Source organism: Pyrgilauda ruficollis, unplaced genomic scaffold, assembly GCF_017590135.1.
Source record: "Pyrgilauda ruficollis isolate IOZ18807 unplaced genomic scaffold, ASM1759013v1 scaffold279, whole genome shotgun sequence".
Taxonomy (NCBI): domain Eukaryota; kingdom Metazoa; phylum Chordata; class Aves; order Passeriformes; family Passeridae; genus Pyrgilauda; species Pyrgilauda ruficollis.
The window spans coordinates 115465-136745 of NW_024524144.1; the positions used below are offsets into that span (position 1 = coordinate 115465).

At 43.7% G+C, this 21281-nt stretch overlaps 2 protein-coding genes across 4 annotated transcripts in view; one reads left to right on the plus strand and one right to left on the minus strand.

The window, feature by feature from the left end:
• Positions 1-372: 372 nt before the first annotated feature.
• Positions 373-17462, minus strand: BROX (BRO1 domain and CAAX motif containing). Of its 2 annotated transcripts, none has more exons than XM_041471782.1 (13): positions 17347-17462; positions 15347-15477; positions 14605-14711; positions 13034-13130; positions 11629-11724; positions 10909-10981; positions 10472-10577; positions 9820-9909; positions 9015-9100; positions 7605-7686; positions 6464-6614; positions 5179-5338; positions 373-4728 (listed from the first exon to the last, which is right to left on the minus strand). In XM_041471782.1, exons 2-13 carry the CDS (start codon positions 15445-15447, stop codon positions 4642-4644), a joined length of 1236 nt encoding a protein of 411 aa, XP_041327716.1. In that variant the 5' UTR covers positions 15448-15477; positions 17347-17462; the 3' UTR covers positions 373-4641. The 2 variants fall into 2 exon arrangements, with proteins under 2 accessions (XP_041327716.1, XP_041327715.1); XM_041471781.1 differs by lacking the exon at positions 17347-17462 and adding an exon at positions 16948-17340.
• Positions 17463-17516: 54 nt separating this feature from the next.
• Positions 17517-21281, plus strand: part of AIDA (axin interactor, dorsalization associated) — a 29291-nt gene continuing 25526 nt past the window's right edge. For both annotated transcript variants that reach the window (XM_041471790.1, XM_041471791.1), the window contains exon 1: positions 17517-17805. In XM_041471790.1, the coding sequence (XP_041327724.1) occupies positions 17696-17805 (110 nt within the window). In that variant the 5' untranslated portion in view covers positions 17517-17695. The remainder of the gene's footprint in view (positions 17806-21281) is intronic.

Sequence of the window (21281 nt, forward strand, 5' to 3'; positions counted from 1 at the left end):
GAAAGGCAGGGGCAGACCCAACTTCCAACAAATCAGGAGAGTTGGGAGTAAAAACCCAGGCGGGAATAATGGTAACGAACCAATAAACTTCCAAGGAAGAAAAACAGTTTTAGGAAATGGGTAAAATTTGGAGAAATAGAAACTAGGAACTAGCTGACGACATTTCTGGGAAAAGGGTGGAGACAAAAGAGAGACCAGCACCAAGGAAAACTACTAAATCACAAATCAAACCATAGACCCACTGATAAAACAAAAAGCACGATACAACACTCTATAATAACAAAGTTGCATTAAATTGCAAAAAGTAGCAATCAAGACAGAGCCTCTTTCTTGCTACTGTATGTAAAATTTTAAATAATGAAACAAAACATGGTATTTGAAGATGGTTTATTTTAAATGGTATTCTGAAATTCGTGGCTATATACAAATTTTACAACTATGAAGGTTAAGATTGCATGGTGACTGTCTTCACAAAGTAAGGCTGCTCGGTCAGTGATCTGAGAGCTGATTCCATTGAAGTGGGATTACTCAGAGTACAGGATGGCTTCTGGACGCTTGTAAGCCATGAAGGCACCAACACCAAAGGAGGGAGGCCTTCCTACATAAAAAGCTAATCAAGTGTACCCTGGGTTGCCATGGGACCTTTGCTGAATTTGAGAGCATCACCAGCAGGGAAAGGTCTGAGACAAGCCAAGGGTCACTGTGGAAAGGCCTTTACACTGCACTCACAACTTCGAGATAGGTACACACTGCAGGAGCTTTTCCATGTCAGTCTTACTCACTGTGCTTTATTCCTCCCTCAGCTGGGCCAGTGACAGGGAAAAAACAGAAAAAGGAAAAAAAAAAAGCAACTTATGCTACTATGGTAATTTAAGAGTGATCTTTAGAGACAGAATCTTTTTAGAGATAATTCATAGGCATGAATAGGATTTATGTTAATGCTGAAACTTCAGTTTAGATACCAGACACAGGGGTGGGATGAAATGTTTCACCCTGCAGCCAACAGACAGAAAGTCTTCACCTTTTGGAATTCCCATGGAAGACAGATGAGCTAGTGCCTCCTCTCATGTTCCCCAATACTAAAGGCAGAGATAGGAGTTTGTTTTACACACAGACAATTAAAAATACATTTTAGTAATGTTTCCCATTAAAACCTTACCCATAGCACAGTACTGAAATCAGTGCAACAAAATGACAGGAAGGAGTATTTACAAGCATATTGTACTGTACTAAATTTGCAAGACAAGAAAATTCTGAAGTGCAAAGTTGTCTCTATTCTACACAGACACAGGGATCCATTTTCCTGCTTGCTGTACAAATGACTATCATTGTTACAGACACACCACGGCTCCATGCTGAACATCCAAGTGACCAAACACCATCCCTAGGCTGACAGGCAAAACTCCTCTACCAAATCCAGAGAGAGGCAGACATTAGCATCCAAGGGCCAGGTTTAGTCCCTCAGCTGTACATGTGTCATATGCTGGATAGAGAGTAACTACTGAAAACTCAGGAACATGAAACATGAAGGAAGTGTATTTAAATACATGGAGGAAGGTATTTAAATAGAAATCCTACAAAGAGCTTAATGGTTTGGTTTTACAGTAGATTAAAGACAAGCACTGCTTTTCTTAAAACACAAAACAGAGGGCCCAGCACTCCATATTTTATTCAGCTGCAGTTCTGTCCTGCTTCAGATGGGGCACAACTTTTTAAAGATTATTTACACCAACAAGATTTGCAGGCTTAGCCATGAGAGCCTCTAAAACCAGAGAGAGGCCACAAAACCAGGCTCTTGCAGCATTAGAATATTAAAAAGTCACGACTCAAAAAACCTCACTCTTAAATATTACTACAGGGAGCTATAAGAGAAGGAACATGGCTGCTGGGTTTCCAGATTCACTGAAACTCTCAGTTCATTCACTCATATTCTTAAGCATATTGGACAGTTAATCTATATCCTATTTATAGTAATTCCTGCTACTACCCAAGAAAACCAGAAGAGAAAGCTGCTCATTGCCTCACAACTCTCTCTCCTTTGCAAACTTAACAGTTTCCAGCTTATTTTTTGGCAAAACCATCCAATGTTTGCCACAGGATTTCAGCTACAAGTAAATAAAGTTTGTCTTGAAAAGCAACACATGTTAATTAATTTGTTCCACTATTCTATTGTTAAACTACTACATCATATTTACTGAAACAGCTATGGCACAAGAAGTTATACAGCTAGGTTTAAGTAATGTCATCATCTGACACAATTCACTTGGTTATGCCCCAAACTATTTACAGTGAATTTGATTCAGACAAACAGCTCAGTTTGAGAAAGTGTCCAAAGAATTCCAAGTCCATAAAATAATCTTTCCTTCCAAGATGTTTGAATGATTTAGTCATGATTTGTTAATTTGATTTTAAGATATTACTCTACAGGAACCCACCCATGGGTAAAAACTGCATTGGAAATGAGTCCCAGGACCTACAAGTACATTAGCAAACGAGGGTGAGTCTGTGCCACAGTTTGTAGCAGATAGAAGGGAAAATGAGGGGAGGAGAGAAAATGGGATCTAGTCTGCACAGAAAGAAAACTAATTCAGTTGAGATGTGTATATATTGACACAGAATTCCGAAAAACAATGAGTAGCTAAAAAAATTGTGATTGTATCTTGATCCTTAAAGGGGGCAGGCTGAGCAAATGTTGATGACTACAGCTGGAATACATTTGTAGAATTAAAATCTATGTAAGAAAACTAACTCCACACTCTACTCTGGCAAAACCTAAGCTGGTATTTTAACAATGCAATGAATCAGCTGATCAAGTTAGGAATAGATTTGAGTAACTCTTCATTAAACATACACCAAGTCCCTGTGCAGCACCAGAAGAAATGGAGCCATTTCAGGTATGTATTCTTCTTGATACTCATTATCCTCTAGGCCCCTGCAGAACAGAAACTTCTTCCAAAGAAATTCAGCTCACTTTACACTTAGTTTTATGTGCAGAACTGACAGAAAGAAAAATCCATCATGGGAAGCAAGGAGGTCTGCATTTGATCAACCCATAATATCCAGCATTAAAAGTCTCTTTTCCTTTTGCATCAACATATTTTGTAATTTGGGCCAGTATCTTAGGAAGAGTCTTGAGTTCCCTATTAACCTCCTTGGCAGCTTTTGTTTCACAAGCCTTCAAGGAGTTACACACGTACTCTCTGAGCTGTGTCTCCAAGCCTCGTTAAAGATTTTAGAAGCACTGAATCACAGCACAGTGTAAGGTGAACAAAGAGTACCAAATGAGGAATGTGTTTACAGTTTACATCACGGTAAGTGCATCTGCCATCATGTTTGCTGGAAGAGTGAACATTGTCAGGCTACTCAGTTTCTTTCTCAGGCCAAGAGAAGTGCAGCAACTGGTACCCAGGGATTGCAAGGCTCTCACTTCAACGCATGCATTTGCAACAAATCAGAAAGATGTTCTTTGTTGTCAAGGGCGTTTTGCAGTGCTCAGCACTAAAGAATGCTGTCACGTTTTCCACAGCAGGCAGAAATGGAAGCAGCAAGTTCTACAAAATCCACTCTTTCTTAGCCTTGACAGGGCTTGGTTTCTCACAAGTTTTCTTCAGAAAGAGCTGATTTTAGAGCAATACTGTAAAACCTGAGAAGCAGCACTGTTTACACACAGGGCATAAAGAAAATCTAGAGCTTGGCTTCCCAGCTGTGCTATCAGCTCTTCAGCTTGTCTTTCCTTCCTGTTTTCCTGACAGCTTATTATAGACACCACCCATCTGGAAATACAGCAACTTACTTCCAAATCCATTACCTTAGCATGACAGCTTCAGGAATTCCAGTGTAGGGGGTTAGAACTGTTTGCAGCCTTCAAACTTAACAAAGCTTTGAAGATTCAAAAACTCTGAACAAACGACACAGGGATGCTTTCCTTTAAAGCACTTCCATATTGCTTGCTGCATCACTTTCAGATACACTTTGATACTAAGGGATTTGGATTAAAGGACAGACAAAGCTAAGGTACCTTATTACAAATTCTGATATAAAAACCCTAATCTATAGAGGAAAGAACAGAGACTAATAGTTTCAGAACATAAATTGTACTCCTGTTATGCAGAATTTGAGGTTTCCCAAGTTCTGTGCAAGTCCTGCGAAATATCATAGGACTGTTATAAACCAAACCCAGATTTTCTTCCCTCACTACAATTAGGTGAATTCGAACACAATAGGGTCCTAAGCCTGAATGACAAAACTTGAATAGATATAACTGTTCATGCAAACTTCTGTTTGCAGAATTGGACATGATACAGCATACAAGGTAATGGAAAAACCCTCAAGCATTACAATCATACTTCCTTCGCTATTTGTGGGTAAAACTAAACCCACAAAAAGCAACTCCCTAGAGGCACAATAGGAACATTTAAGCCCACTCATTCTATGATATCCCATTGAAACCAAAAGCAAGTCAGATATAAATAACCTCCTAGAAATCCACCACAATCTAAAGCAAGATAGACACATATTAACAAAGATAAACTAAATTAGCCTTGTAAATGAAAAGAGGAGAATCAAAAAAAGGAGATCAGAATGAAAGCCCCAGAGTCCTATGAATAGAGTTTCAAAGCAAATTCAAAGCACTTATGGCATTTAAGAAATCTGGCATCCACTGTCTTTTTGAGGCTTTATATTTGGTTCCTTCAGAGGTTTTACTTCTTCATCTGGTTTTGGTTTAGCCTGCAAACAAGAAGAAAAAAAAAAACCCAACTAAATACCACAAGTACAAACCACTGTGTCTGCACAGTATTTATCCACAGCTAACTTTACATGTTATGATCTAAGAGTCCCCCCTCTTTTTCAAGGCTTTTGAGTAAGCCCCAAGCAAGAGGGAAAAGACAACTTTTCTCTGTTTCAGCATCTTTAAATGAATCCTTTTCTAAAAAATAATCTTTCTCTAGCACGCTGTAACGTTACAGGACTTGGTAAAAAATGAGCTGATGTTCCAGATGCTGGCAGTGTGGCAGAGGTTAACTGACTTGCCCTTGGCACAACAGAAGGATGAGTTTAGGTGGTAGCCTTGTGTCTGCTTCCTACACTGAGCTGGGGATTGTTATGCAAGTCAAGCTAACTCTGTATGATAAACAGAATAAAGACAGAGGGAAAGAATAGCACATGGGATTATCTTACAGCATCCTCCTTTGGCCTCTTTGTGAGATCAAATGCTGCAACTGCTTCAGGAGTCCAGTGTGCATTCAAAGCAGGAAACTCAAAAGGAACAGGCTCTACTAAGCCATAGTTTGCTTTCAATTCCAGCTGGGGAGCCTCTGCTGGCACCTTCTGGAAATAGCTGGAACAGAATACAGAAATGTATTTAAAATACAGTGCACCATCTCTGCAAGTCTTGTTTGCAGTTCTAAACAAAACAATCTGGGTTTTCACAGTGGCAAGCACTGCTGCTCTCTTCCATTTCATTAAGACACTGCCTAACATGCATTCTGCCAGCAAGGCTCACAAGAACAAAAGCAACTCCTTCCTAGTATTGTTGTTTGTTCCCTAATTATGTGGCAGGCTTTCTCCTACTTAATAACCATTATTCCCAGTGCTTCAATGAGAAGAGCATCTTTTGTCCAAAAAAACCTTTCAAAATACAAATGAGGATTTAAAGTACTTTCCAAAGATGAAGAGGACAGTTCTTTTCCTAAACAGTCCTAATGTGCCATAGTGGATGATGGTAACACAGCAGCCCGCCAAAGACTGGCTACAGGGCAAAGCCTGACTCAGGTGTCCCTCCGCCCTTGGCAGGGCAGCAGGAGCTTACACACTGACACACTCTGCGACACTTCCTGTGCTGCACAGAGCTCTCCCAAAACAGTCCCTGCTTTCTCTTTCCAAGTTTTGTTCTAGAGGGACAGGGATGTGCTGAAATCTCCCTTTTTGGAAGGACATTAATGAACAGAAAGCCCTATTCACAATATTAACTATACTTGGACTGGTAAAGCTCCTAGCACCCTAAGCATGATCTTCACTGAAAGCAGCACCGTGTTTTGACTTCCCTACTTGCAAAGCAGAATCACCTATTGGTCTTCTCCACTTCCCCCTCTGTCCTCTTTTGCCTACTAGATCCAAGGAGACAGGAAGAGAGCATTAGAGCAACATGGCAACTTCTGCAGATTTTGTCCTGTGCAGTTCCTGACCAGGTGGCTGAGGAATGAAGGAAGAAAACTGCTCAGCCTCTCCAGATGTCAGTCCAGCCCCCCCTGCTGAACTGGCACAGGATACAGAGTGGGACAGCACTGACCCACTGCAAATCTTCCCAGAGAAAATTATACAATTGCAAATTTATCTGTAACTTACATGCCATGCCCTAAAGTAATATAACAACTGGAGAGTAAAATTTACCATCCCATCCTGAAATAAAAGCAAATGACATAGCACTTCATGCAGAGTGCTGTACCAACCATGAATTACTTACATAAATCCATTCTCTCTCTGGCATTTTTCTAATGTGTTCTTAATCAAACTTCCTAATTTCCTAAAGAAAAGATGTCCAGAAGGTTTGGCAGTAGTCCCAGGCCCTTTGGTTTCTCCATATTCTTTGCACAATGCTTCAGCCCTGGCAAAAACTTTGCAAGAAAGAAAAGGAAATAAAAATTATTTATGTGACCTTCTTAAATCATGGTTCTGCTCTACAGTGCTTCAGTCTTAGAAGACACCAGAATCCAGTCAGGCCTCTTTCTTCTTGGAAACAAAACCAAACCAGTTCAAAAACAGCCAAGATTTACTGCATTCAACAAGTGACTAGGAACAGGAAAAGAAGAAGATAGCTTTTTGGGTGGGAAGATACAGAAAAGCATTCTTATATGTGGGGCAAAATGCAACAATAAACCCAAGAACTGTGCCACATGGCAGGGAAAAACAGAGGGTATGAAGGCATCCACACACAGCTGATGCCCCAAACCAAACAACAATAACTGATATGGAGTGGGAGAAGAAGCACTCTTCTCTGAACAGCCGAACAATATTTGTTTTACTCCCAGAAATCCAACTTAGTTTGTTCTTAATAAATTTCTGATTTATTTTAAAAACTAATATTAAAGTTTCCACTTGGAAGATTTGAGCATTTTTATACATTGCAGTAAAGTTATGCAATGCAGGCCAGTGGGGTACAAATAGCTTTGAAGAGAGAAGACTGGGAAGAAGCCCTTGAACTACTGCCTGAATATACCTTTCAAATGAATAGAAAATCTGTTTAAAAATAAACATGCAAGATCTAGATTTACTATTTAACCTCCAAAGCAGAAATGGCTGTACTACTCTAACATACAGACCAGAAAACAGGATGACCATTGGTTTTTATACTGTATATTGCAGGCAGCTCAAAGCCAGTCTTTAAGCCAGGCCAAGAAGTGAAGATGAAAATTTTCTGCAGAAATGTTATGAAAGACAGTATTTGGTAAGATAAAAAAAAATATACACTGTCTCTCTTCAAAGGTGTGCTGAATTTCCAACAGGTGACTGATAAAATCTTTACGGGAGAGCAAATTAACACAATACAGCAAACAGAACAGGCATGGCATCATCAGACTCAGTACTCCAGTCTCAACCACACTTACATTTTTCTGATTCCTGCAGAGATCTTATTGCTTCCCCACATTTATCACTTGCCAGCAAAGTCTGGCCATGGTAACAGTATGCCTGATGGAAGAGGACAAAATCATTACCAACATCCCTAGGCACTTCCTGCACCAATCCCCTCCTCCTGCTCCCTACAGCAGCTGCAGCTCTTTAAAGCTGTCATTCCCTGCAGGTAGTTGACAGCTGGGGATTCCAAGTCAAAGCAGCATTCACTGAGCTATTAATGCAGTTCAACATGAACACTGTGAACCAGAACCATGAACACTTGGTATGAACCGAGCTGTCTCAGCTCTAGCCAAGAGTAACTGAGCTGCACAAAGCTGTTTGACCTGAGGCACTGGCACACAGGCCAGTCGAAGCTCCCACTGTAGCAGTGTGCAGCATCAAGCCCCAGCACAGAAAGAGAATGAACCCCAGGCAAGTTTACAAAGCTAAGACTTAAAACTAAAACTACCTGAACACTCAAAAAATTCATCTGTGACAAACATCACTGAATCTAGAAGAGATGAGATGTTCTAAGATATTTTGTCATAGTCCAAATAACTTTTCCACCCCCAAAAAGTCCCATTCCTTCATACCTGTGCTTGAAGGTGGTATTCTGTTCCAGTGAGAACTGAATTGCCTATTATCTATTATCAGGAGCTGAGTTTAACTAGTAAACATAACAGGTGAAGGAACAACCCCATCAACTCATCAACTAATGCCCAACTTGCCCCCCTTCCTTTAGTGTCTGTTCTCACAGTACAAATCTTTCTAAATCTACTACTGCCCAGTAGTAGAAATCACTCAAATTTAAAAAACGGAGAAGTACCACAACTCTGACCCTCCCTCACCTCTCAAACCTGCTAAGGCAAGCAGATTTTAGCTACAGATTCAGCCTACGAGAAAGATAATTATGTCTAAGACTGCTTAGCTTGGGCCTTTTGTACAGTATAAAAAAGACAGATTACAGGCTGTGGCAGGCTACAAGACACAGCAAATTGAGCAGCTGAGGATCTCAAGGGCACTGCAGTACTTGCTAGGAGATCCATCAGGCAAATAGGGACAGCTCTTGGAATGGTACCTTTTGGTACTTGATGCCGTTTCATTCAGGGCCTTCATAAAGATGCTCAACTCTGAACTGTGCCTAGGATCAGACTGTAATGTAGATAACAGAGAGCACCATTATGCTCAACCTGAATGGTTTCAATTAGAGATCTGTGATAACAACAAATCCACACTGCTGCAATTTCATTTGGCTCCACAAAAACAGTTCAAATGTCACTGACACTGCACAATTCCTCTTCACAGTATGCAAAGAAAGCCAAGGCAATACTTAGCCCCCATTCCCTATGCAGCCCTTGGCAGACAGACAACAAGCTGTCACTGCTGCCACCCAAAGTACTTACGTAGGCCATATAGAAACAGCTCTTCAAGTTTAAGTACTTCCTCCATTTACCTGCATAGGCTGGATCCAAACTGGATAATGTTTGATCTGTGAACACATATGTAAAGTTATTCTTAAGACAATTCCAAAAAGAAAAACCCCAAACACATTAAAAGACCAGAATTCTTAAACTTAGCACTAGACCCTAACTCTAAAGTATCCAGAAACAAGGGACAAAAATTCCTCCAGCAAAAGCACAGAAAAACCATGAGAAAAACACCAAAGACATGCAGCTGTCATGCAGTTGTCCCTAGAATCCCTGAAACTGCTGTCCACTAAGTCTGGATGGCTAAGTTTAGGCAGCATTTCAAAGCTTGTTCCTAGTTTTAAGTTCCAGTAGTGACTCCCATATTTCTGCACTCCTCCCACTTGCCTCAGTAAGCCCAGAGATCATCTTACTCATCTGGAAGGTGGTACATAATGAACCCACTCCACTCTTCATGCTCTGCATCATGATCTGCTTCCCAAAGGCAGCTGGAACACACTCCACTGACATCAGGCCATTTGTCTGCTGCTAGTCTGTTTTCCTTCACTAATGTTTCCTACCATCAGCGACAAAACAAGATTCCCATAAAACCAAAAAGCCTTGTCATAATACATGCTGATAACTGAAGTCTAAAATGTGCTAAATAGAAGCTAAATACACACTCCATATCCACCGAGAACAGCATTAATATTGCAATTTATGGGTAGGTGAAATATATCTGCTGGCAAGAGAGCATAAATCAAGGATATAAATCACTAAGGATACAAAACAAGACACTCACCAGCTTTTTGGTAGAAGTTGGCTGTTTCATAAGCAAGAGCAGCTATTAGGCCTGGATTGTGTTTCAGCTCAATAGCCCGAGCAATTGTGACTGAAAAATAGTTCACCATGGTTTAAGTTTAATTGAAATGTCCCATCACATCAAATCAGCAGAGGCATTTAGGGTTTTAAAACCCCTGCATGAACAGAAAATAGATGTTGTGCAGTCAAGCAAACAGCAGAATAAAGATAGATTGTTTCTTGGATAGAATGATTCCAATTTAATAGAAAAACTGAAGGAATATTAGCCTTAAGATTAGCTAATAAACAGAAGCTGCACATATTTTAAAGTAAAGGAACTGGGAATGTCTATTAGGCAAGCATGGCGGTGAAAGGGTTGCATGAAAGGAAGAAACCGGAAAAAGGAGTAATGCCACACTCAAGTTCTTCCAAAGTAAGATATTCTATATTACAATTTTAATATCAGACTGATTTTTGGCATTTTCCTTTTATAATTGTAACATAATTTTCTTTAAAAGCAACCTGCCCCACTATGCCACAGTACTTCAGGAGAATAAAAAACCCATGGTCTTGCTGCCAAGCAGAATTCATGAGACAGCAGTGACGCACAAAGAGTCATTTCCCACACCCAACCAATGTATATTTGAAGATACCTTCTTGAGCTTCAGCTTGACACTGTATGATGTAGGAGTCTATAAGTCGAGCTTCTAAATCTCTTCCCTTTTCCACAGGTGTAATCAATTTTGGAATGTGGCTTTCCTAAATACGCAAGTCTCAGAATTAGTTTAGGCCCAATAACAGTGCAAAACAAGTGCCTCATTCCTAAATGGATGGGACACACTGAGTGAAGGTCCCAAGACAGCACATGACAGCACATGTAGCACATGATATGGGCAGACAAACCACTCTTCCAGTGCCACTGGGAATGAGTTGCAGGGATTGAGTGATACCACAACATATTAATACCTTTCTGTTTCCTGCATCATTCAGGTGCTCTCAGGTATGTGTGTATAGTAAAGGCCTCTCTAAGACAAAAAGTCAAGTATTTGGAGACACCTCGAAGAACAGACAGCAAAGAAAGTCCTTCTACCTTCAGGTGTTTAAAAATCCCAGCTGCTATCTTCAGGCTGCGGTGAACATCTTTTGCTTCATCTTCTGTTATACTGAGAAAATAGAACGAATTGGTAAAATTATAGTTAGAAAGGGACTCTAAGTGTCGTTTAGTGCCACCTCCTGCTTTGGGCACCACATTTGGCAACAACAGATCAGGTCAGTTATGGCTTTATCTAGATGAATCTTAAATCCTTCAAGAATCAAGAGTCCACTAATTTCCTAAGTGACCTGTCCCATGGCTGTGCTACCCTCAGAGTAAAGGAGTTTCTTATAGTGTCCAATCATGAAATAATCATATAGAACTTGCTTGAAAGAAAAGAAATGTAAGATCCTGTGATGACTCTCAAGTAAAAGGCAACCTCAATGTTAGAAGCCAAGGATTTAGAGGTCTGTAGGGTTAAACTTCAGCAGAGCTCTGATGTTAAGAATCTCACTTTTCTACCTGGACATTTAGAGGGGGACTGATGAAGGGTTTATTGACAACTGACACTTTCTCTGTATCACAGTCATGTAGTACTACTGCACTGGGTTTACAGAGGCAAGAACGGATTGAAGTGCTTTTGTGTAAAGATCAACTGCCTCCTGGAACTCCTCTGCCTGAGCTGGACATTTCCTATAGCAGGCAACCCCCAGAGCCTGCTAAATCTTTGGTGAAGTATTGCTGCAGCAGAATTCTTAAGAAAAGAAAACCACTTACTCTTCTTTTCCAGCAAGTCTTGATGCATATTTTGTGTACCATAGAGCTACATTGAATCCCATGGAAATCAGTTCAAACACTGCATCCTGCTGGGCACTAAAGAAAGACAAAAACCCCCAAAAAACTTAATGCGTTCAGTTTTCTTCTCACATCTCTCTCTGACAGTTCATGTAGCAAAAGTCAACACTTCTCTCCATAAAACATTTTTCATTTAAGATGTCAACAATTTCCAATTCCGAACCTCCTTCTTCGCTGAACTGCCTAAGAGAGATGGCAATTTTTTTACTTATTCCCTTTAAGAACACATAATTAGAATCTAGCACATTCAGATGCCCACCCTTCCCTTTTGGGAACTTTTATTTTAAAACTGTAACTTGAGATTTGTTTAGCTTTGAGTGTGGCTAACATTTTTCCATCTCTTTTGTTTGTTTGTTTTCAATTGCACATTTTGTGGAAAGCCTTGCCCTGGAATGTCCACTTTAAAGTTGTACTGCTAAGTCAATAAGTCAGAATCTGTTACAACTCTCTCAAATTAATGTTATTGTAATTATTTATGTAACTGCAGACAAACAGCATGTGCAAATAGCAGGAAATTTCAAAAGCTAAAAACAGTCTTTCAAAAGACTGAACTTGCAATCACAAGCTCAGTTTAGCTTAGGAACTAGCAAACCTTTTAAAAAGAAAGATGTGGGAGTGGGAAGAGTAATGTTGGCACAAGAAAAAGTGTGCATGACCGTGAGAAAATTCAAATAAAGTCCTAAACAACAGATTTTCTTCCATGGGGAATTAAAGCTTTGAGGAGGTCAAGCACTTCTAGCTAAAGCTTGACAAATTTGTAGACATGATTATACAACACAATTACCTCCAATAGCAAAAGACAAGTGAATAATTCAGAAGGTTACAGATCTGTATTCCTCCTGGAAACAGAAGATTTATTTGTTTGAACCAAGAGGACATGTACATGGAGCTTCAGAGGAGAAGAACAAAGTCAGATCTTTAGCAACACTGGAATCTCCAAACACACAGAAGTTCCTGGTCAGGCAATAGTGCCAAATTAAGTTTTAAACTGCAGTGACCTTTGTTACCATGCTCAGTTCACTAATACCCTCAAGGCTCTTCTTCGTACTTCTCTAGCTAACTGCAGGTTCAGTTTGTAAATCAACTGAGACCCAACGGATCCTTCTATCATTATTGTGCATTCTCGCAGTTTAACATAAAGGCCACTGGGCACACTTCAGAACACATAACACAGTACAGCAGTTACCAAAAACACAGCAACACCTTATTAGAAACTACTTTGTGTTCAAGACTTTGCTGCATTTCTGTTTCCCTTCAGGCCTGTGCATGTGTGTAACAGAGCAGCAGAGAGCAGCTGCATACCCCACACCCAGAAAAGCACACGCACCTCGGGACTTGTCCTTGTAATGTGTCTGTCCACTTGAAATTCTGAATATATCTCAATTTACATTCTTGGGAAGAGTCATCCAGTGAAAGGATAAAACCTATGGAATAATGAAACAGGCAATCTCAAAGTAGGAAACAGAAATGAGTAATGAAGGAGATTGATCAATATGAATATAGATATATATATAGATAAAGGAATGTTTCTCGCTGAACCCCTCAAAACCCCATGTCACTTTCTGGGGTTTTTATTCCTCAGAATCTTGAGAACAAAATGTGGAAAAAACTAACTGGCTACTCCAGGAAACCGCTTGCCCAGCATGTTACCAACTCAATTTTGAGAATCTTGACTGCTCAAGGAAAAGCTGGCAGATATCTGCACGTCCCATACAGTGACAAGTTGGGAGTGGGACTGGCCCAGGTACAGGATGGCTGAGGTTGTTCAAGGTGAGCAAATGGCTGTCTCTGCGGCAACCAGAAAACTCCAGGAAAAGCTGCCTGGTCAACAGGGAGAGGGAAAAGGGCTTCTAAGTATGGGCTCACTTAGTCATCACCTATCTCCAGGGCTACAGGAGATTGGTTCTTTAAGTCCTGTAGCCCAGAAAACAGCAGTTAGTGGGATGAAGCTCACGCTATGGGATGGTCAAATCCTAGCATAAGCAGGCCCAGGAATTTTTTAGTGAGGCTGAGGAGGAGCCTTGGTCTGATCAGGTCTTACAGACGTTAAGAGGTCAAGAGCTTGCCATAGCAGCTACTGGAGCTATACCTGTCAGTGTGTCACATGTTTATAAAATCAGAAAATACTTATTCCTTTCACATGCAGAAGATTTTAGCGGCCAAGCATGATATTTTCCTGAAGAAAGTATCCAGATCTTGGCTGTTGGATGTGACATTAGCCTACATCCTCCCAGGAGCTCATTAAACCAATGTTTACTTCCCACAGACTGAAAGATCCCACTTTCCATGAATCAGCTGATTCCTGACAACTCAGTCCTAAGAAATCTGGCCGTGCACCTGACTGCCAAGAAAGAACTACCCAAATATTGGCAGAAGGAAGGTTTCAAAGGAATGTGTCAGCACAGCTGAGCCATCTACTGAAAATGCAGATACCATGCTAATGAGCACCTACATATATACACACACCTAAGATAAGCAGCAGTAGAAGGTAAACTTGCAACAAGTCTATGGTCTAGTATTAGACAAACCAGCAGTTTACACTGAATACTAAATGAAATAAACTAATTAATAGACTCAATTTATACTTAGGGAGCAACTCACCACTACCTAAAAGACAAATACACGTTTTCTCCTCCAACAGGAAGCAGAATGAGGTTAAAGGCAAGAGGGCAAGGCTGCCAGCATGCAGGTCACAAAGGACACTGAAACTTGGAGAAAAGGCCTGCTGAGCAGCCAGCACTGGTATCAAGCACAGAACCCATGAAGATACTCTCCTTCCTAAGAAGTGCAAAGCTTCTTTACAGGAGATCAGCACAATTAACATTCTGAGAAGTGTCATTAAAATTGTACTGATACTTCTCTTGATGAATTAGTAGTACTGCTAATAAATCTCCCTACCTTGCAGGAGTGAGAAGTACAAGTCAGCTGCATTCTTCATAATTTCTGGATTACAACTTGAGTCTGTAAACAGCTCCAATAGCTGTGTTCGAGACAACCGCAAGTCACTAAATGAAAAGAGAAAAAAAAAAAAAAGGAAAAAAAAACCCTAAGAAAACCTATTAAAAACGTACTAATACAGAAAAATCTTCCTTTCTCCTCTGGATACATATGACTGGACACGCAGCAGTGGATAAACAGTACTCAATCTACTGTTCTAACACTAACTAAAATAACTGTGCCTTTACCTACCAAGAGGTTGGGTGTACAGAGAGGAAGGGGAAGCAACAAGCAGGAACATTCTTCAACATTGGAATGGGATGATGAGATGAAGAGATAAGAATAGATCTGCAAAATAGGCTGAGGTCCCTTTTCATTACATTCCCACCCACAACAGAACAGTCAGGCCCTATCCACTTATGGAAATTAAGCAATCTTCTGCAGAGGAATGCACAGTCATCAGAAAGACAATGAAGTGTTTAGTCTTTTGCCTCTCCATTGTTGTAATTGGCCTCACTGTGCATTCAGAGACTGCAGAATTCATTCTCTGTAAGCAAATGTTCAGTATTAGCAGTGTCTTACTGTCTCCTTGCCTACACATCTCTAGTCATCTTCAGCTCAAAAACTGAAGAGCAACCATTACTTTTAAGGATGTCCCGCAAACTGTAAGAGGCAGAGTGAAGCCAGTCCTAAGTACACTTACTTGCAAACCTTCGTTGCCGCTGGAGTGGTGGTTACCCCATAATAATTAAATGAAATGGGAGCTGTAGCCTTCAGAGGATTGCGATGGAACCAGTGGGTCATTTTCTTCCTGCAGTGTTGTCTATGCCAAATCTAAGGAGGGGAAAGGAAAGAACAGCTGCAGGAACAGGTACAACTGAGGTGCTGCCCATGTCCTGGTCCTCTGCTCGCAAAAAGATATTCCAAATGTAAATAACTAATGTGAAATTAATTTGGTTTTTTTTCCCATTTGAAATGCCAAGCTTCCATATGCCTTGCGCTCATCATCCATGTGCTTTGTGTGAGAATTGCACTCTCTTGAAATACAAATGACTTCTGGGGCAACTATTTTAAGTTAGGCAAAAAGCTACCACCTACTTTGCTCTATGTGAGCACACACATTGCTAGGAAAAAAACCACCACATTTGTTACCTCCTGCATAAGGATGATCATACCTGTAAATTACATGAGAAATATCTCAGAATCACAGAATCAATTGGGTTGGAAAGACCCTGAGATTATTGAGCCCAACCTTTGTGAGAACACTACCATGTCAACTAGACCATGGCACTGAGTGACATGTCCAGCCTTTCCTTAAACACCTCCAGGGATGGAGGTGGGTGACTCCACCACCTCCCTGGGCAGCCCATTCCAATGTTTAACAACCTCTCCTGTGAAGAAATCCTTCCTAATGCAAAACCTGAATTTCCCTTGGCACAGCCTGAGGCCACTTCCTCTCATCCCATCACTTGATACCTGGAAGTAGAGGCTGATCCCCAGCTTGCCACCACCTCCTTTCAGGGAGTTGTAGGGAGTGATAAGGTCACCCCAGAGCCTCCTTCCTCCTTTCCAGGCTAAATCTCAATTCACTGAGAGCACTATACTGTATCTGGTCCATCTGTGAATAGCTTGTATTTGGGAGCCTTTGGTATACATGAACCTGCAACCATAAACCCTGATTGAAAACGTGAATCTATTTAACCACAAACCCTGACTGAAAACATAGATCTATTTACACAGGTGTATCAGACCTGGAAGGTTGGGAGGGCAGAGACAAACCCGAGTCTCTCTCTTCTTTTGCTTCAATTTCAGCAGACAAATATAACACAAGCATCACAGTGAGTTTTACAACAGCAGTGCGGGGTAATGAAACATACTGGACACATCCTGAACATGGGAGGGCCCTACTGGATAAAAGGTCACTATGAGACAGGAAAACTGAGAAGCAAGTGGTGTACTCTCAATTTCAAAGGTTTTCCAGACCTCACGGGACAAAGCCCCGAGCCCCTGATGTGACCTCGGAGCTGTCTCTGCTCTGAGTAGGCCGCTGGACCAGAGGCCCCCCCAGGGTCTCCATCATCCCGTGGTCCTTTTGGAATCCCTTCAGTTCATCCCTGTAAAAACGTTCTGCAGCTTTGCTGAGAAAAAACCAAACAAAACCAAAAGAGACCCAAAAAAATCTGCCAGCACTGATTCCCCGGCACTGCCCAGATCCCCCACACCGAGCAGGGGGTTCGTTCATCGCGCCGGCACCTCTCGGGGCTTGTCCGTCAGGCCAGCGGCTGTCGCGCCGTGACCACCCACCTGCGCAGCGCTGCTGTCCCCGCGGTGTCGCGGCCCAGCCCGGAACGGTCCCTGAGAGGATCTCGAGGCCGCGGGACCGCGGCCCGGCCCGGCCCGGCCCAACCGCTCACGGCGGTGGGTCACGCGATGGCACCGCCCCATCGCTGCCGATAGCATCGACCCCGCCGCTCGCCCTCCTCCCCACCGGAGTCCCCGGGCCGCCGCCAACAACAGCCCCGCGGCTGTAGGGCGTCCCCTCGGGACAGCGGCCGCCTGCACGGCCGGGGCCCACAGTCCTCCCGCGGGAAGGACCCCTGAACGTCATCAACACCGGCAGGAGCGGGCACACCAGCAACAGCATCTGCCCTCCCGAGGGGCGAGAGCCGCCCGCGGTGCTGCAGGGGGGGTCCCGGGACTTACCTGGAGGCGGGCCTGCGGTGGCGGCACGGCCGGGAACGGAGGGAGGAGCAGAGCGACCCCGCCCGGGCCCCGCCCATGCGCACGTGATCGGCGCCATGACAGGTACCGGGGCGGAAGTGGCGCTCTCGCCTCGGTAGCGATGGCGCGGGCGGGTGCGGCCAGCACCGCCTCCCTGGCTGGGCGGTGCGGGCGGGCGGGCGGTAGGCGCCGCCGCCGCCGCCGCCGCCGCCGCCGCGCTTGGGTGTCCCGGGGCCGTGCCGGGCGGTGCCGTGCCGTGCCGTGCCGAGCGGCTGTCTGGCGCGGTGGATGCCCCGGCGCGGGGTGAGCATGGTGCCCTAGCGCTGGGGCTATGTCGGAGGCGGCCCGCAGCCTCCTGCAGCGCTGGGACGCCAGCTTCAGGAAGGGTACCGATTTCGACTCCTGGGGGCAGCTCGTGGAGGCGATCGACGAATACCAGATGTGAGTGCGGGCCCGGCATGGCCCCAGAGTTCCGGACGAGGCGCCGGGGTGAGGGAGCGGCCCCGGCTGGGGCGGGGCAGGGCACGGCAGGGGGGCCCCGCGGGGCCCCGGCCGCGGCCCCCTCGCCCATGGGGCCCCGCTGGCTGCTCCGGCCCTTCCCCAAAATGCAGGGCCAGGGGCCGAGGAGTCCCTTGGTGGGGTGCCCGGCCGGGGTGCGAGGCGGGAGCCGGCCGTCCTGCTCTCTTGGGAGGGTGGCAGCGGCCGCCGTGGAGCTTGGAGCAACCTGGTTTGGTGGAAGGTGTGTCCCTGCCCATGGCAGTGGATGGAACAAGGTGATCTTTAATGTCCCTTTCACCCCAAACAAGGTTGTGATTTTGAGAGCGTGGGTTGCCGGAATGGTTGGTTGGTGGAGCCCCCGATGCACGATTGGACCAGGATGCCCCATCCCATCGCCCTGTTGCCCTGGCACCATGCTTGTGGCAGTGGAGCAATCTGGCAAGTGGGCTGCCTAAATATCAGCCTTAACCAAAAAACCCCACACAACCCATCAGAATGAAAAGGTGTCCAGCACATACTTGTGTGTTTTGTCCCTGAGGGTACCAGGGTGGGAGAGGGGAACCTGGCAGCCCCAGTCAAGTTGGCTGGCACAGGGTGTGACCGCACCATCCATGAATCCTTTGGCAGCAGAGGAGTATCAGCTGCAGGGCACTGATGATGGACTCCTTGGAAACACACCTGGTACCTTTAGTCAGATGTTCTTCCCTACTACTCCATTTGCCATGACAATGAAAGTTATTTCTTTGTGGCTGCAGTATTTCAGGCCAGGCTTCTTATGGTGAATTTTCTGGAAGTTGACAAGAGGGTTCACACTTGTTTGCCAAGAGAAAGTCAGCTGAAGAGATGCTCCCTGCGGGATCTTTTAGCACCTTTCAGGGCGGGTCAGGTTGGGTTCTAATGATGCCGGCTGCCAGTTCAGTTGTCATTCAGAGAAACTGGTCTGCTGGCCACTTACCGGGTGGTCAGGAGAGGCTGTAATCTCATAATTTCATTCACTCACCAGGAAGGATGAAGTGTTACTTGTCACTGCAAGTTTAGTGATATGCAGTTTGCTGATGGCTTTTAGAGTAGGGCAGGCTGTTACTCTACAAACCTTGGCAGAGAGATGAAAAGAAGTTCTCTTCCAGATCTGTATCTCAGCAGAAAAAAAGAATCATCAAGAAGTAAAATATTTTTACTAACTGCCCTTATGTGGATGTCTACAAGGAGTCCAGTACGATCCTAATTCTTTAAACCGTCTAAGCAGTCTGAGCAGTTAGTTTCATATAATGATGTTTCTTTGGAATGAAAAGTCTTTGGGCTCTCCTTCTGAGCTCTGTCCATTGAGAAGTGAGGTCACTAGACATTTGCCGGCAGTCCAGTTTGAGAATAGGAGTGTTGCCTTCCTCACTCTGTTGCTTGTGTTGGACAAGAGCTGAGGTGATCTCCACACCCTGGCTCTGTTCTGACCTGGGAGCAGTGTGGTGTCATTGTAAGGAAGCTCCTCTTGGGTGGAAGCTGCTCTTATCAGTGAGTTTTTACTAAATACTTGTCAGTAGATGAGCTCTGTGGTCTGAGGAGTGAGTAGAAAGGAGAGAGAAGATCAAGGGATTACAGGGAGATATTTCCTAGGGAGGAGCAAAACCTTTTCTGTGTGTATATTTTCTTTATCCTGTATCTATAGCAGGTAAATAAATAATAACAATATCAAGCTGTAGGATAGAAGTTGCAAACAAGCAGCACAGGAAAAGATACTGAGCTGTAGTTGTGGAGAGACATTACAGGATGCGTTTATGGTGTTGCCTTCTCAAAGGCACCCTGAGACGGGATGAACAGGTGTGGTGCTGCTCTTGTCCAGGTGCTGTGAACATCAGCACATTCTGTGCTGATCCACACAAGCATCCTGGAGAGAAGCTGCTTACACAGAGCTTGCTGATGCTGAGAAAGCTTGGATTTGAGAAAAATATGAGTCCTGCTGGCTGCTGATGTAAAAGCACAATTATGTGCCTCCTGTCTCTATCTGTTCAGGTCTTCAGGTTGCCCCTAGAAGTACAAGAAACTTGGTACAAAGACTGGCCCTCAATCATTTGGAAATTCATGCAGGAGTCCTTTGAGCTGTCAGCAGTGGCTTCCCTGTTAAATATCCCCATAATGGAACTTGGTCTCATCTAACTTTGAACGAGCTTCAAGGGGAATGCCAGATGCATTTATTTGGCTTAGGGTGGATATTTTTTGTATTAGTGACAAATGGAAAGAAGGTTGTGTTAGTGATGCTTGCAGAAATGTTAATGCTGTGATGCTGCCTGTTGTGGGTGGCATATTGCTGCTATGGTAATCTGTTTTCTTAAATCATTATAATGCTCTTTCTCTGTGTCCTGTGTATCATAGGGCAGGGCAGTAGGCAAGGAGTGTACTTTTGTGTTCAAGTATGTTTATGCTTTTTGTCTTTTCTCAGCCCCAGTCTTTCTCCCATTTTTGAAGTGGGACAATTCTACCAAGTTGTGCAGTTACCTCATCCTATTTGGTTGTGTTTTTCCTGGAGAGTTAAAAGCTACAGTGGCCTCAATCAATATGGGCATTTTTGAGAGCTGATTTTGAGGAAAAGTAAAGAAATTGAATTCTGATTTTTGTTCCTGTGGCTTTGACAACAATCTCTTTTGCTGGATGTATCTTGGTGTATATATTTTATAAGCGCCTCCTAAAGCTGTGCCAATACCCACAGCAGTGGTAGAGAGAAGCAGACTCCCTTTCACAGTGCAAAATGGTGAGGTTCCAGGAAGAAGCCTATTGTGATGTCCCTGGGTTTCCCCTCCACCCCTGTCCTCCCTCTCCCTCTGCTTGTAAAAAACATTATTTACAGGGAATGGCAACAAGTGCCCAAAGGATTTGCCTGTTTAATGTTCTTCTTCCTCCTGGGACAGAAATTGTACTCTTCCCATAGCTTTCCTCCAGCTTCTTTTCGCTCTCTCGAGCTGTTTGCTTACTGTTACTTTCCAAACCCCTTGGTATTCCTGCCTTGCTGATGACAAGGCGTGAGGTTTGTGCTCCGCCTGTGATGCTGACAGGCACAAATGTGAGTGGATCCACCCTGGCAGCCTGCGCCAAGCCGCCCTGTGCCTTCCAGTACTGGGACAGCATGTGCCTGGGTGCCCTCACCTGAGCCCCCTGGCATCTCCCTTGCCTCAGCCTCTCCCGGGAAATGCATGTGGGATTGCACCACAGTGAGTCTTCACAGGGGCTGTGGTTTGTTATTATAAAAGAAAGGGATTGTGAGAGGAAAAAAGTCAGTGCTTGTAAAAGGGGCTGTTGGCTATAATGACCCTCTTACCTGTTCTTTCATGATGCATTAGTCTTTCCTGCCTAATGTAGTTGCATACTTTGTCCACCTTCTGGAGTTTTTTCTTAAGTATGAACTACCATGGCTATAGAAATCTTTGTTT

What these genes read in the sequence shown, in the direction of transcription:
- BROX (XM_041471781.1), bottom strand. Translation starts at nt 17,103, where the DNA reads ATGCTATCGGCAGCGATGGGGCGGTGCCATCGCGTGACCCACCGCCGT. An exon ending in GCGGCAACGAAGGTTTGCAA is followed by an intron (nt 14,712 to 15,346) that starts GTAAGTGTACTT and finishes CTTTTCATTTAG; the next exon opens with TGACTTGCGGTTGTCTCGAA. An exon ending in CAGAGAGAGAATGGATTTAT is followed by an intron (nt 5,339 to 6,463) that starts GTAAGTAATTCA and finishes ATTCTGTTCCAG; the next exon opens with CTATTTCCAGAAGGTGCCAG.